The sequence below is a fragment of the Chiloscyllium plagiosum genome, chromosome 16 (assembly GCF_004010195.1).
Source record: "Chiloscyllium plagiosum isolate BGI_BamShark_2017 chromosome 16, ASM401019v2, whole genome shotgun sequence".
Taxonomy (NCBI): Eukaryota; Metazoa; Chordata; class Chondrichthyes; order Orectolobiformes; family Hemiscylliidae; genus Chiloscyllium; species Chiloscyllium plagiosum.
This window is the reverse complement of record NC_057725.1, coordinates 76051683-76064255: the sequence shown is the minus strand read 5'-3', so window position 1 is coordinate 76064255 and position 12573 is coordinate 76051683. Positions and strand designations below refer to the sequence as shown.

At 43.6% G+C, this 12573-nt stretch overlaps 1 protein-coding gene across 1 annotated transcript in view; it reads left to right on the top strand.

The window, feature by feature from the left end:
• Nucleotides 1–12573, top strand: part of LOC122558023 (WD repeat-containing protein 70) — a gene marked incomplete at its 5' end in the record, with an annotated part of 164961 nt that overhangs the window by 143579 nt on the left and 8809 nt on the right. The window contains 3 exons of the mRNA XM_043706357.1: nt 6740–6819; nt 7852–7968; nt 8121–8283. Coding sequence (XP_043562292.1) covers nt 6740–6819; nt 7852–7968; nt 8121–8283 — 360 coding nt within the window. The remainder of the gene's footprint in view (nt 1–6739; nt 6820–7851; nt 7969–8120; nt 8284–12573) is intronic.

Genomic DNA, 12573 nt, shown 5'->3' with positions numbered 1-12573 from the left:
GGTATATGAATAGGAAGGGTTTGGAGGGATATGGGCCGGGTGCTGGCAGGTGGGACTAGATTGGGTTGGGATATCTGGTCAGCATGGACGGGTTGGACCAAAGGGTCTGTTTCCATGCTGTACATCTCTATGACTCTATAACTAGCCATTTAGATACAGAGCTGGTTCAAAGATTGAAGACAGTGGGTGATGGTGGAGGGTTGCTTTTCAGACTGGAGGCCTGCGACCAGTGGAATGCCACAAGGATCAGTGCTGGGTTCTCTCACTTTTTGTCATTTACATAAATGATTGGGATGTTAAAATAGGAGGTATAGTTTATAAAGTCATGAGGGGCATGGATAGGATAAATAGACAGTCATTTCTGAATGAATTGAATTTATTGTCACATGTACCAAGGCACAGTGAAAAGCTTTGTCTTGCAAGCAATACAGGCAGATCACAGAGTTAAGTAGCAAAGATAATCAATAATAGGTAAACAGCAGCAAAAACAAAAACACAGGTACAGGCGAATGTTAAGAGCTTGAGAGTCCATTCAGTATTCTAACGACAGTAGGATAGAAATTGTTGCGAAACTGGCTGGTGCGTGTGTTCAGGTTTCTGTACCTTCTCCCCGATGGTGAGGTTGTAGAAAAGCATTGCCAGGGTGGGATGGATCTTTGAGAATGCTGGCGGCCTTTCCTTCACAGCGGGCCTGGGAGATGGATTCTATAGATGGGAGGTTGGCCTTTGTGATTGTCTGGGCCTAGTTCACCACTCTCTGTAACCGTCTCTGATCTTGAATGGTACAGTTGCCATACCAGGTAGTGATACATCCAGACAGAATGCTCTCGATGGTGCATCTCTCAAAGTTGGTAAGGGTATTCGCCGTCATGCCACATTTCCTCAGCTGCCTGAGGTAGAAGAGACTTTGTTGGGTCTTTGTAACCAGTGCATCCACATGAAAGAAGAAAGCTTGTTGTGGATAACCACTCCCAGAAGCTTGACACTCTCCACTTGTTCCACCTCTGTGCTGTTAATATATAGGGGAGCATGAGTAACATCTCGTCGAAAGTCAATAATGAGTTCCTTGGTTTTGTCGGCATTAAGAGCTGGGGTGGGGGAGTCCAGAACTAGAGGGCAAAGGTTTAGGGTGATAGGGGAAAGATATAAGAGGGACCAAAGTGGCAATTATTTTATGCCGAGGATAATGCATATATGGAATGAGCTACCAGAGTAAGTGGTGGAAGCTGGTACAATTACAGCATTTAAAAGGCATCTGGATGGATGAATGAATAAGAAAGGCTTAGAGGGATATTGGCCAAGTGCTGGCAAATGGGACTCGATTAGGTTAGGATAGCTAGTTGGCCTGGGTGAGTAGGACCGAAGGCTCTGTTTCCTTGCTGTTCATCTCTTTGACTCTATAATGCCATTCCCAATATCACTCCTACAGTTTTGGGGTCATTATACAACTTCCACTAATGTTTTTGACTTGTTTGCAAGAGGCATTGGGTGATTAGTACATTAATTGCAAAGTCTTGATTATTGGTTTAAGGCAACAGCTTTCAGCAAATGGAGGGAGAAAACAACTGGCTTCTTCAAGCTTCAGGAGCTTTTACTGCAGAGATTAAACAACACTGCTCGTCCAGTAGTCTGGAGGCTTCTCACTGTCTGTTGTAAGGAGCCAAACCAAGCAGCTGTCAGGCTGATGACTTATGACATCCACAACTGCATTTGTGCAAGCCAATTAGTAGCCTGTAGCTGGCTGAATCATACTCTGTACTGCTAGCCTTTGCTGAGCCATCTTATCCCACCTCCCCTAACTTTTGCAAAGCGATAGTATAAACAATTCACAATGAGTTCCAGGAATCTCTCTTCAAAAATGCAGCAACTGCTTCTCCCGTCTTTGGTTTGAAAGACCGTCCTTTTCTAATTTAGTCTACAATTAAAAAAAGTAAAATGATGCAGTCTTGACATGGTCTCTTCAAGAAGAGAAAACCTCTGAGTGCAGCAGGTGCTAAACTGGAGAGGTACCAATACCTTTGCAGGGAGTTTTGCTGGTGCCATTTGGAGGGTTTAAACTGGTGTGGTCCGGGGGTGGGAAACAAAGCAGTAGGTAAGCATATAGAGTGATTGAGGCCAAGATAGAGGTTAAGTCAAGTCAGTCTAATAGGAAGAACAGGCAGGATCAGGTTAATAAACACCGCGGGACAGGCAGTCTGAAGTTTATTAATTTCAGTGTAAGGAGTATAGCAGGTCAGGCAAATGAGCTTCGAGCCTGGATTAGTAAGTGGAACTATGATGTTTATAGAAACTTGATTGAGAGAAGAGCAGGACTGGCAGCTCCACAACCCAGAGTTTAGATGTTTTAGGTGTAATAAGAGAGGGATATAAAAGGCTGGGGCAGTTTCATTGCTAGTTAAGGAGAATGTCACAACTGTACTGAGAGAAGACTTGGAGGCATCATCCAGCAAGGCAATCTGGGTAGAAATCAGGAATAGGAAAAGTACAGTCACTGTGATGATGTTATAACTATAGGCCTTCCAATAGCCAGTGGGAGATAGAGGAACAGCTATGTAAGCAGATCATGGAAAAATGGCCTAATCAAAGTCTTATCAAGCTACAATATGGCATCCGGACTCTTGTACTCAATTCACTGACCAATAAAGGCAGGCATGCCATCCACCTCCTTTGTCATGATATCTACTTGTGTGGCTACTTTCAGGGACCTATGTAATTGAGTCCCAAGGTTCCTCTGTACGTCAATGCTGTTCAGGGTCCTCCCATTAACTGTATAATTTTCCTTAACATTTGAGGAAATGTTAAGGAAGCACCTCACACTTATCTGGATTAAACTCCACCTGCCATTTCTGTACCCATTTCTGCAAATGATCTATATCTTACTGTATAGTTTGACAACCTTCTATGCTATCCACAACTCCACCGATCTTTGTCTTGCCTGCAAACTTACCAACCCATCCATTTACATTTACATCTAAGTTGTTTATATATATATATTACAAACAGCAGAGGTCCCGGTACAGATTTGAATGAAAATATTGGTGGTCTGAATCGTAAATTTGTAGATGATGCAAAAATTAGTGGAGTTGTGGTTAGTGAGGAAGGTTGTCAAAGGATACAACAGGATGTAGATTAGTTAGGAAGTTGGGCAGAGAAATTACAGGTGGAGGTTAACTCGGACAAGTGAGGTGATGCATTTTAGGAGGTCAAGTGCAAGAGGAAAGTAGACAACAAATGGCATGACGCTTAGGAGCATTGATATACAGAGGGATATTGGGGTGCAAGTCTGTACCTCTGTGAAAATAGCAACACAAGTTGATAAGGTGGTGAAGAAAGCGTATGGCATGCTTGTCCTCATTGGTCAAGGCATGGCGTATAAAAATTGCAAAGTTATGTTGCAGCTGTATAAAACTATATTTCAGCCACGTTTTGAAATATGCAGTTCTGTGGAAGGATGTAGAGGCTTTGGAGAGGATACAAAAGAGGCTTAGCAGGATTGGAATGTATTAGCTATAAGGAGAGTTTGGACAAACTTGGATTGTTTTGCCAAGAGAATTGGAGGCTGTGAGGCAACCTGACAAAGTGTATAAATTATGAAAGGCATGAATTGTCGGAATATTTTCCCCAGGATGGAACTGTCAAATACTAGGGAGCTTAGTTTTAAGGTGAGAGGGATAACGTTTAAAGGAGATGTCTGAGGCAAGGTTTTGATGCAAATGGTGGTAGATACCTGGAACATGCTGCTGGGGAGGTGGTGGAAGCAGGCACAATAGTAAAGATGTCTTGAGGTTTAATGTCAGTAGAGTCATAGAGATGTACAGCACAGAAACAGACTCTTCAGTCCAATTCATCCATGCTGACCAGATATCCTAAATTAATCTAGTTCCATTTGCCAGCACCTGGCCCATATCCCTCTAAACCCTTCCTATTCATATATACCCATCCAGATGCCTTTGAAATGTTGTAATTGTACCGGCCTGCACCACTTCCTCTGGCAGCTCATTTCATGCACACAGTGTGAAAAAGTTGCCCTTTAGGTCCCTTTTAAATCTTTCCCTTCTACCCTAAATTTATGCCCTCTAATCTGCACCAAATAAATGCCAGCATTGCATTTGCCTTCCTAACTACTGACTCAATCTGGAAGTTTACCTTCAGAGAAATCTGGATTAGGACTCCCAAGTCCCTTTGCACTTCATATTTCTGAATTTTCTCCCCATTTAGAAAATATACTTCTATTCTTCCAACCAAAGTATAGCCTCTTACTTTCCCACATGGTATTCCATCTGCTACTTCTTTGCCCACTCTCCTGACCTGTCTAAATTCTTCCACAGCCTCCCCACCTCCTCAATACTACCTGCCCCTCCACCTGTCTTTGTATCACCTGAAAACCTAGCCAGAATGCCCTCAGTTCCTTCATCTAGATCATTAATGTATAAAGTGAAAAGATATGGTTCCAACACTGAGCCCTGCGGAACTCCACTAGTCTCCGGCTGCCAACCTGAGAAGGACCCTTTTATCCTCCCTCTCTGCTTTCTACCAGACAGCCAAGCTTCAATCCATGCTATCACCTTGCCTGTAATACCGTTGGCACTCATCTTACTCAGCAGCCTCATGTACCTTGTCAAAGGCCTTCTAGAAGTCAAGTAGATAACATCCACTGGCTTTCTTTGGTCTAACCCGCTCATTACCTCCTCGAAGAATTCTCGTAGATTTGTCAGGCACGGCCTCCCCTTGATGAAGCTGTGCTGACTTTGCCCTATTTTACCATACACTTCCAAGTATTCAGAAATCTCATCCTTCACAATGGACTCCAAAATCTTACCAATGAATGAAGTCAGGCTAATCGGCCTATGATCTCACGTCTTTTGCCTTGCTCCCTTCTTAAACAGCTGGGTAATATTAGCGATTTTTCAGCTCTCTGGAACCCTCCCTGAATCTAGCAATTCCTGAAAGATCGCCACTAATGCCTCCACTATCTCTTCAGCTATCTCCTTCAGAATGCTGTGGTGTAGTCCATCTGGTCCAGGTGATTTATCCACCTTCAGACCTTTCAGTTTGTTCTAGCACCTTCTCCTTGCAGATGGCCACCATTCTCACCTCTACCCTGACTCTCTTGAATTTTTGGGATGTTACTCATGTTTTCCATCGTGAAGACTGTCACAAAGTACTTGTTTAGTTCCTCCGCAGGTTCCTTGTTTCCTATTACTACTTCTCCAGCATCATTTTCCAATGGTCCAAGGTCCACTTTTGTGTCTCTTTTATCCTTTATATATCTAAAGAAACTCTTGCAATCTTCTGGCTAGCTTAGCCTCATATTTAATCTTCTTCCTCCTCCTTTCTTTTTTAGTTGTCCTCTGCTGGTCTTTGTAGGCGTCCCATTGCCGTTTGCTGCATGAGATACTTTCTCTTTTGCTTTTATGCCATCCCTAACTTCTTTTGTCAGCCACGGTTGCCTCATCCTCCCTGTACCATGCTCCTTTTTCCTCGGGATGAATCTCTGCTGTGTCTCCTGAATTACTCCCAGAAACTCCTGCCATTGCTGTTCCCCTGTCTCCTGCTAGGCTCCTCTCCCAGTCAGTTCCAGCCAGCTTCTCCTTCATTCCTCTATAGTTACCTTTATTCAACTGTAATACCGTAACCTCTGATTCCACCTTCTCCCTGTCAAATTGCAGAGTAAATTCTATCATATTATGGTCACTGCTTCCTAAGGTTTTCTTTGGCTTAAGTTCCCTTATCAAGTCTGCCTCATTATACAACACTAAATACAGTATTGTCTGTTCCCTCATGGGATCCACCACAAACTGTTCCAAAAAGCCATCTCATAAACATTCCACAAATGCCTTTTCTTGCGATCCACTACTAACCTGATTTTCCCAATCCACCTGCACATTGATCACTGTAACCTACCCTTTCGGACGCATCTTTTCTGTTTCCTGGTGTATTTTGTGCCCAGAATACTATTTGGAGGCCTATGCTTAACTCCCATTGTGGTTTTTTAATCTTTGCGGATTTTATGTCATCTGACCCTATGTCGTTTCTTGCTATCGATTTAATTTAATTTCTTAATAATAAGGCAACCCTACCCCCTCTGCCCACCTGCCTGTATTTTCGATCCTTGGATATTTAGCTCCTAGTCCTGATCCCCTTGCAGCCATGTCTCCACATGATGCCCACCATATCATACCTGCCAATTTCAATCTTATTTTGTATTCTGCATGCATTCAGATACAACATTTTCAGCCTGTATTAACCATCCCTCTTCTCATTGTCATCCCTTTATGCGATGTGTTTGAAGTTAGATTCCTATCCTTTTCCAAACACACTGCCCTTTTTTATGTTCTGGAGATTTTAATAATCTGTTCTGAGTTCTCTTATCCTTTCAGATTTTTTCATATTTTTCCATACAGTTGAGTCCACCCCTGCATGCTAACCTACTGTTTTCCTCCCCCGACCCCCTACTTTCTAGTTTAAATCCTGTTGACCACTCTATTGGAGATTTTTTCCTTTTTCTGTGTAATAAACATTGTTTTTTCATTAAGTGTGTTGGCAGCCTCTTGAGAATTAGTGACTGATCATCACAGGAACAAAATTGTAAAGATTAAAATTTAACAGTATTTCAAGTCAGATTTCACTCTGGGGTGCACTCTAGACCCCAGCTCAAGTACAGAAGCCCAGTTGAATTAAACAGACTACAAACCTCAAATAACATTGAGTTCACTCACCAGAGCTTTGTGTTTTCTAGAGGGGCTAAACTCTGTGTCGTGAAAACAAAGCGAAAAGCAAAGCAGAGTCAGACTGTTACGCAGGAATACGTCATCACACGTAAGTACAGAGCCCTTCCAGGTAATCAGCCATTCTCCCAGACTCCAGAAATTACACACGCAGACCGAATCCCTGTCATAAACCCTTGTTGATGGCAATTGATTTGGTCATACATTTTTGCCCAAAAAGCATCCTAATATAACTCAACCTTCACTGTAACACTGATATTTCCCACACCCCTCACTGTAACATTCTGATATAGTAACAGACATAGAAGCATATAAATTGGATACAAGAGCAGGCCATTTGGCCCTTTGAGACTGTACCAACGTTCGATATGATCGTGGCTGTTTCAGTAACCCAACTACCACATTCCCTCTATACTCCTTGATCCCTTTAGCTGCAAGGGCCACGTCCAGTTCTAACGAACTGGCCCCAACAGCTTTCAGTTGGACAGAATTCCACAGGATCACAACTCTGAGTGAAGCAGTCTTCCTCATTTCGATCCTGATTGGCTCACCCTTATTCTTAAATGTGACCCCTAGTTCTGGACGTCCCAACATTGGGAACATTCTTCCCACATTTAATCCCATCATGATTTTACATGTTTCTATGAGATTCCCTGTCCCCCAACATACTTCTAAATTCCAGTGAATACAAGCCCAGTCAATCCAGTCTTTCTTCATGTATCAGTCCTGCCAATCCAGGAATTAGTCTGGTGAACCTTTGTTGGATGCCCTCAATAGTAAGAATGTTCTTCCTCAGACTAGGAGACCAAAATTGCATACAGTTTTCAAGTTGTGGCCTCATCAAGACTGAAGCAAGACATTCCTACTCTTGTACTCAAATATCACCTGTATCCTTCACTGGAGCACTCAACACCCAACACCTCTCACTGTAACACTTGGATAGCACCCACACTCTCATTTTAAGAGTGACATGGACATGCATCACATTCCTCACTTTAACACACTGATATACCCCACATCCCTCACTGTAAGACTCTGATATACTCAGATGACTTAGAACTTTAAGGCTGTTATAAACAATATAATAATTGTTTATTTATCCGTTTGTTTTACATGCTTGCAGCGCATGCTCTGCCCATGTTCCGGGAACCCAGGCAGAAGAGCACCAGGAAACAGTTGGAGAAAGATCGCCTTGATCCTGTGAAATCCCACAAACCAGAACCTCCAGTATCCGGACCAGGTACTGTCGGCGTTATAGTTTCATCATCACTATTGTGAGCTGTTGGGCGCTGCTGGATCTGAAAACTATATGTTGGCTTGTGCTCTGAGTTACTGCGTGAGGTGTAATTTGAGCATCACTTTGGGATATTTATGTCAGAGTTTCTGTTGCAGGGCGTGGTGGACGTGTTGGTACTCATGGTGGAACGTTATCATCATTTATTGTGAAAAACATTGCTCTGGATAAAACGGATGACAGCAACCCACGGGAAGCTATCTTACGTCACGCAAAAGAAGCCGAACAAAATCCATACTGGGTGGCTCCGGCCTATGTGAAGTGAGTCTGATCAGTGTCTATCATTAAGAGTTTGTGACCTCACAGATTATGAAGTGGCAGGGCCAATAAATCTCTCTTGCATTTTTCTACAGCCCATCAGCCAGGGATTTCATCTCAAAGGCTTCTTTACCTTCTGTGCTCATTGCTTCCTCCACAGAATCATGAAACAAAACAGAAGTCTCAGTCTTCTGTACACAGTCTTCTGAATACAATCTTCAATTGTATTCAGCTGTGAAAAACAAGATATAGCATTGTGTACAAGAAAAACAGAAATTGCTGGAGACACTCAGCAAGTCTGACAGCATCTGTGGGGTGAAAACAGAGACAATATTTCAAGTCAGACGACTCTTCATGTGTTTGATGAAGAATCACTGGACCCAAACTTTTGACTCCATTTGCACATGGATAGTAGTGAGTTGAGGGATGCGTAGGTGAAGTTACTGTATTTTACATTAGGATTAAATCTCGGCACAACATCGTGGGCCAAAGGGCCTGTTCTGTGCTGTAGTTTTCTATGTTCTATGCTGCCAAACCCTCTGAGTTTCTCCAGCAATTTCTGTTTTTGTTTCAGATCTACTGTCCTTGTCCTTCTAGATGGAAATGGGCCGTGGAAAGGTGCTGTCTGAGGATCTTTGGTGAATTTCTGCAGTGCATCTATTAGGTAGTACATACTGAGCGTCAGTGGTAGAGAGGGTAGATATGGTGCCAATCAAGTGGCTGCTTTGTCCTGGTTGGTGTCAAGCTTCTGGAGTGTTGTTGGAACTATACCAATTCATGTAAGTGGGGAGTATTCCATCACCTTCCTGACTTGTGCCTTGTAGATGGTGGACAGAAATGGAATTGCTGCAGTATTCCTAGTCTCTGGATGCTCCTATAGCCACTTGTTTATGTAACAGGTCCGGTTGATTGTGGTGGATTCAGTGAAGGAAGCTCTGTTGAAAGTCAGGGCGCAGTGATGAGATTTTCTCTTATTGGAGATGGTCTTTGCCTGGTATTTGTGTGGTACGAATGTCACTTGCCAGTTGTCAGCCCAAGACTGGATGTTGCATTTTAACATGGACAGCTTCAGTATCTGAGGAGTTGTAAATGGTCCTGAATGTTGTGCAATCATTAGCAAACATCCACACTTCTGACTTTACAATGGAGGTAAAGTCATTGATGAAGCAGCTGAAGGTGGTCGCGCTTAGGACACTATATTGAGGAACTCCTGCAGAGATGTCCTGGAGCTGTGATGACTGAACTCCTATATAGTAGGTATGACTCCAACCAGCAGAGAGTTTGCCTCACTATACCCATTGATTCAAGTTTTGCTCAGGCTCGGTCGAATATGGCTTTGATGTCAACGGCTAACACTTTCACTCATCTCTCGAATTTAACTCTTTCATCGACGTTTGAACCAAGGCTGTAATGAGGTCGGGGCTGAGTGGCACTGGAGAAACCCAAACTGCGCGTCGCTGAGCAGATGCTGCCTGAAAGTACTGCTGGTGGCACCTCCCATCTCTGAATTGATGATCAAGAGTAGACTGATGGGGCAGTGATTGGCTTTGTCCTTTTTGTCCACATTGTCTGGTAAATACCAGTTTTGTTGCTATACTGGAACAGCTTGGTTAGGGGAGCAGCACGTTCTGGAGCGCTGGTCTCCAGTACTATTGCCAGAATGTTAGGACCCAAAGGCTTTGCAGTGTCCAGTGCCTCCAACTATTCTTGATATCACATGGAGTGAATCAATTTGACTGAAAACTATTCCCTGTGTTGTCGGGGACTGCTAGAAGAGGCTGAGATGTATCATCCACTCAGCACTTCTGGCTGAAGATTATTCAAATGCTTCAATCTTATCTTTTACACGGGGCTCCTCTATCATAGAGGCTGGGAATCATTGTGGAGCCAGCTCCTCTAGTGATGTTTAATTGTGAGGATCATTCAGGACCAAGTGTGGCAGGACTGCGCAGCTTAGGACTGATCCATAGCTCTGTCACTTGCTGCTTATGCTGTTTGGAAATGCAAGTGATTCTGTTTGGTAACTTCACCAGGTTGACTCATTTTTCGATATGCCCTCCTGCACTCTTAGTTAAATCAGATTTGAGCCTTGGCTTGATGTTAATGGTGGAGTGGCAGGATATGCCAGGCCATGAGGTTATGGATTGTTTTTTGGAGTACGCTTCTGATGACCCATATGGATGGCCAGTTTTCAGTTGCTGGATCTCTGCGAAGTCTGTCCCCTTCAACACACTGACAATGTCACGCAACACAATAGAGGGTATTCTTAATGTGAAGGCAGGTCTTCATCGCCCCAGGACTGTGCAGTGGTCACTCGGACCGATATTGTCATGGACAGGTGTACCTATGCCAAATGGCAGATTGGTGAGACTGAGGTCAAATATGCTTTTCATTCTTATTGATTCTCTCACCACCTGCTGCAGTCCCACTGTAATTGCAATGTCCTGTAGGACCTAATCAGCTCAATCAGTAGTGTTGTTGCCAAGCCACTCTTGATGATGGATATTGAAATTCCCCACCCAAAAAACACTGTGCCCTTGCCATCCTCAGTGCTTCCTCCAAGTATTGTTCAACATGGTGCAATACTGATTCATTAGCTGAGGAGAGTGGTACATGGTAATCAGCAGGTTTCCTTGCCCATACTTGATCTGATGCCATGAGAGTTCATTGATTCTGGAGTCAATGCTGCGGGCTCCCAGCGCAACTCTCTCCTGACTGTGATTGGTCTAATGTGCCGATGGGACAGGATATATCCAGGATGGTGATTGTGGTGTCTGGGGGGACATTGTCTATAAGGTATGATTCTGTGAGTGTGACTGTGCCAGGCTATTGCTTGACTAGTCTGTGAGACAGCTCTCCCCAAGTTGGCGCTAGCCCCCAGATGTTACTAAGCAAGACTTTGCAGTATCAATAGGACTGTTTTGGTCATTGTCATTTCTGATGTCTGGGTTAACGCCAGGTGATCAGTTTGGCTTCAGTTTTTTATCAAGACTTCATAGAAATTGATACAACGAAGTGGCTTGCTAATATGAATTTCTACCTCCTTAGCCAGCTAGGGAACTCTGCAGTTTTTTTCCTAGCTTTTGCATGAGAAAGAATATATCTTTTCACTGTACCTGCAACACCTGCTCCTTGAGGTGTTGTTCAGTCATTGATTTCCAATCCTGTCCTTGCTCCATTGAAGATTGTTGTCTGTCAAATGGTCCCCCAATAACATTTGATCCATTTGGCTCGTGTTATTTCCAAAAGCCAGGTCTAACAATGCATTTTTCCTTGTTAGGCTGGGCATATACTGCTGTAGGAAACTCACTGAACACAATCCAGGAACACCTGCCTCTCATTGCGCCTATCCTTCAAATATCTCAGCTCATATGTAATTGAAGTTCCCATTATGCCGACTGTATAATGCTGACAACTCCCTGTAATTTCCCTGCAAATTTGTTCCTCTACATCTTTTGTGGTCTGTAGACTGCACCTAGAAATGTAATTGTACACTTTTTATTCAGTACCTGAGCCAAATTGCCACTGTCTTTGAACTCTGAGACATCCTCCTTCTCCAGAATTACAATTGTTCCTTAAGTGACACTGCTATTTCTCCTTTCCTTTCTTTTCTGACTTTCATGATCAACTTTTATCCAGGAATATTTAGCACCCAGTTTTGCCTTTCTTTGCCTGTGACCAGTGGTGTTCCACTGGAATCCGTCTGGAACCACTGTTGTTTGTGATATATGTAAATGATTTGGAGGAAGGTATCGGTTGCCTGATTAGCAAGTTTGCAGATGACACTAAGATTGGTGGAGTAGCAGATAGTGAAAGGGACTGTCAGAGCATACAGCAGAATATAGATAGACTGGAGAGATGGGCAGAGAAATAGCAGATGGAGTTCAATCCGGGCAAATGCGAGGGGATGCATTTTGGAAGATGCAATTCCAGAACAGATTATACAGTAAATTGAAAAGTCCTGAGGAAAATTGACTTACAGAGAGATCTTCGAGGAGAAAATGAGGACTGCAGATGCTGGAGATCAGAGCTGAAAATGTGTTGCTGGAAAAGCGCAGCAGGTCAGGCAGCATCCAAGGAGCAGGAGAATCGACGTTTCAGGCATGAGCCCTTCTTCAGGAATGAGGAAAGTGTGCCCAGCAGGCTAAGAGAAAAGGTAGGGAGGAGGGACTTGGGGGAGGGGCGTTGGAAATGCGATAGGTGGAAGGAGGTCAAGGTGAGGGTGATAGGCCGGAGTGGGGTGGGGGCGGAGAGGTCAGGAAGAAGATTGCAGGTTAGGAAGACGGTGCTGAG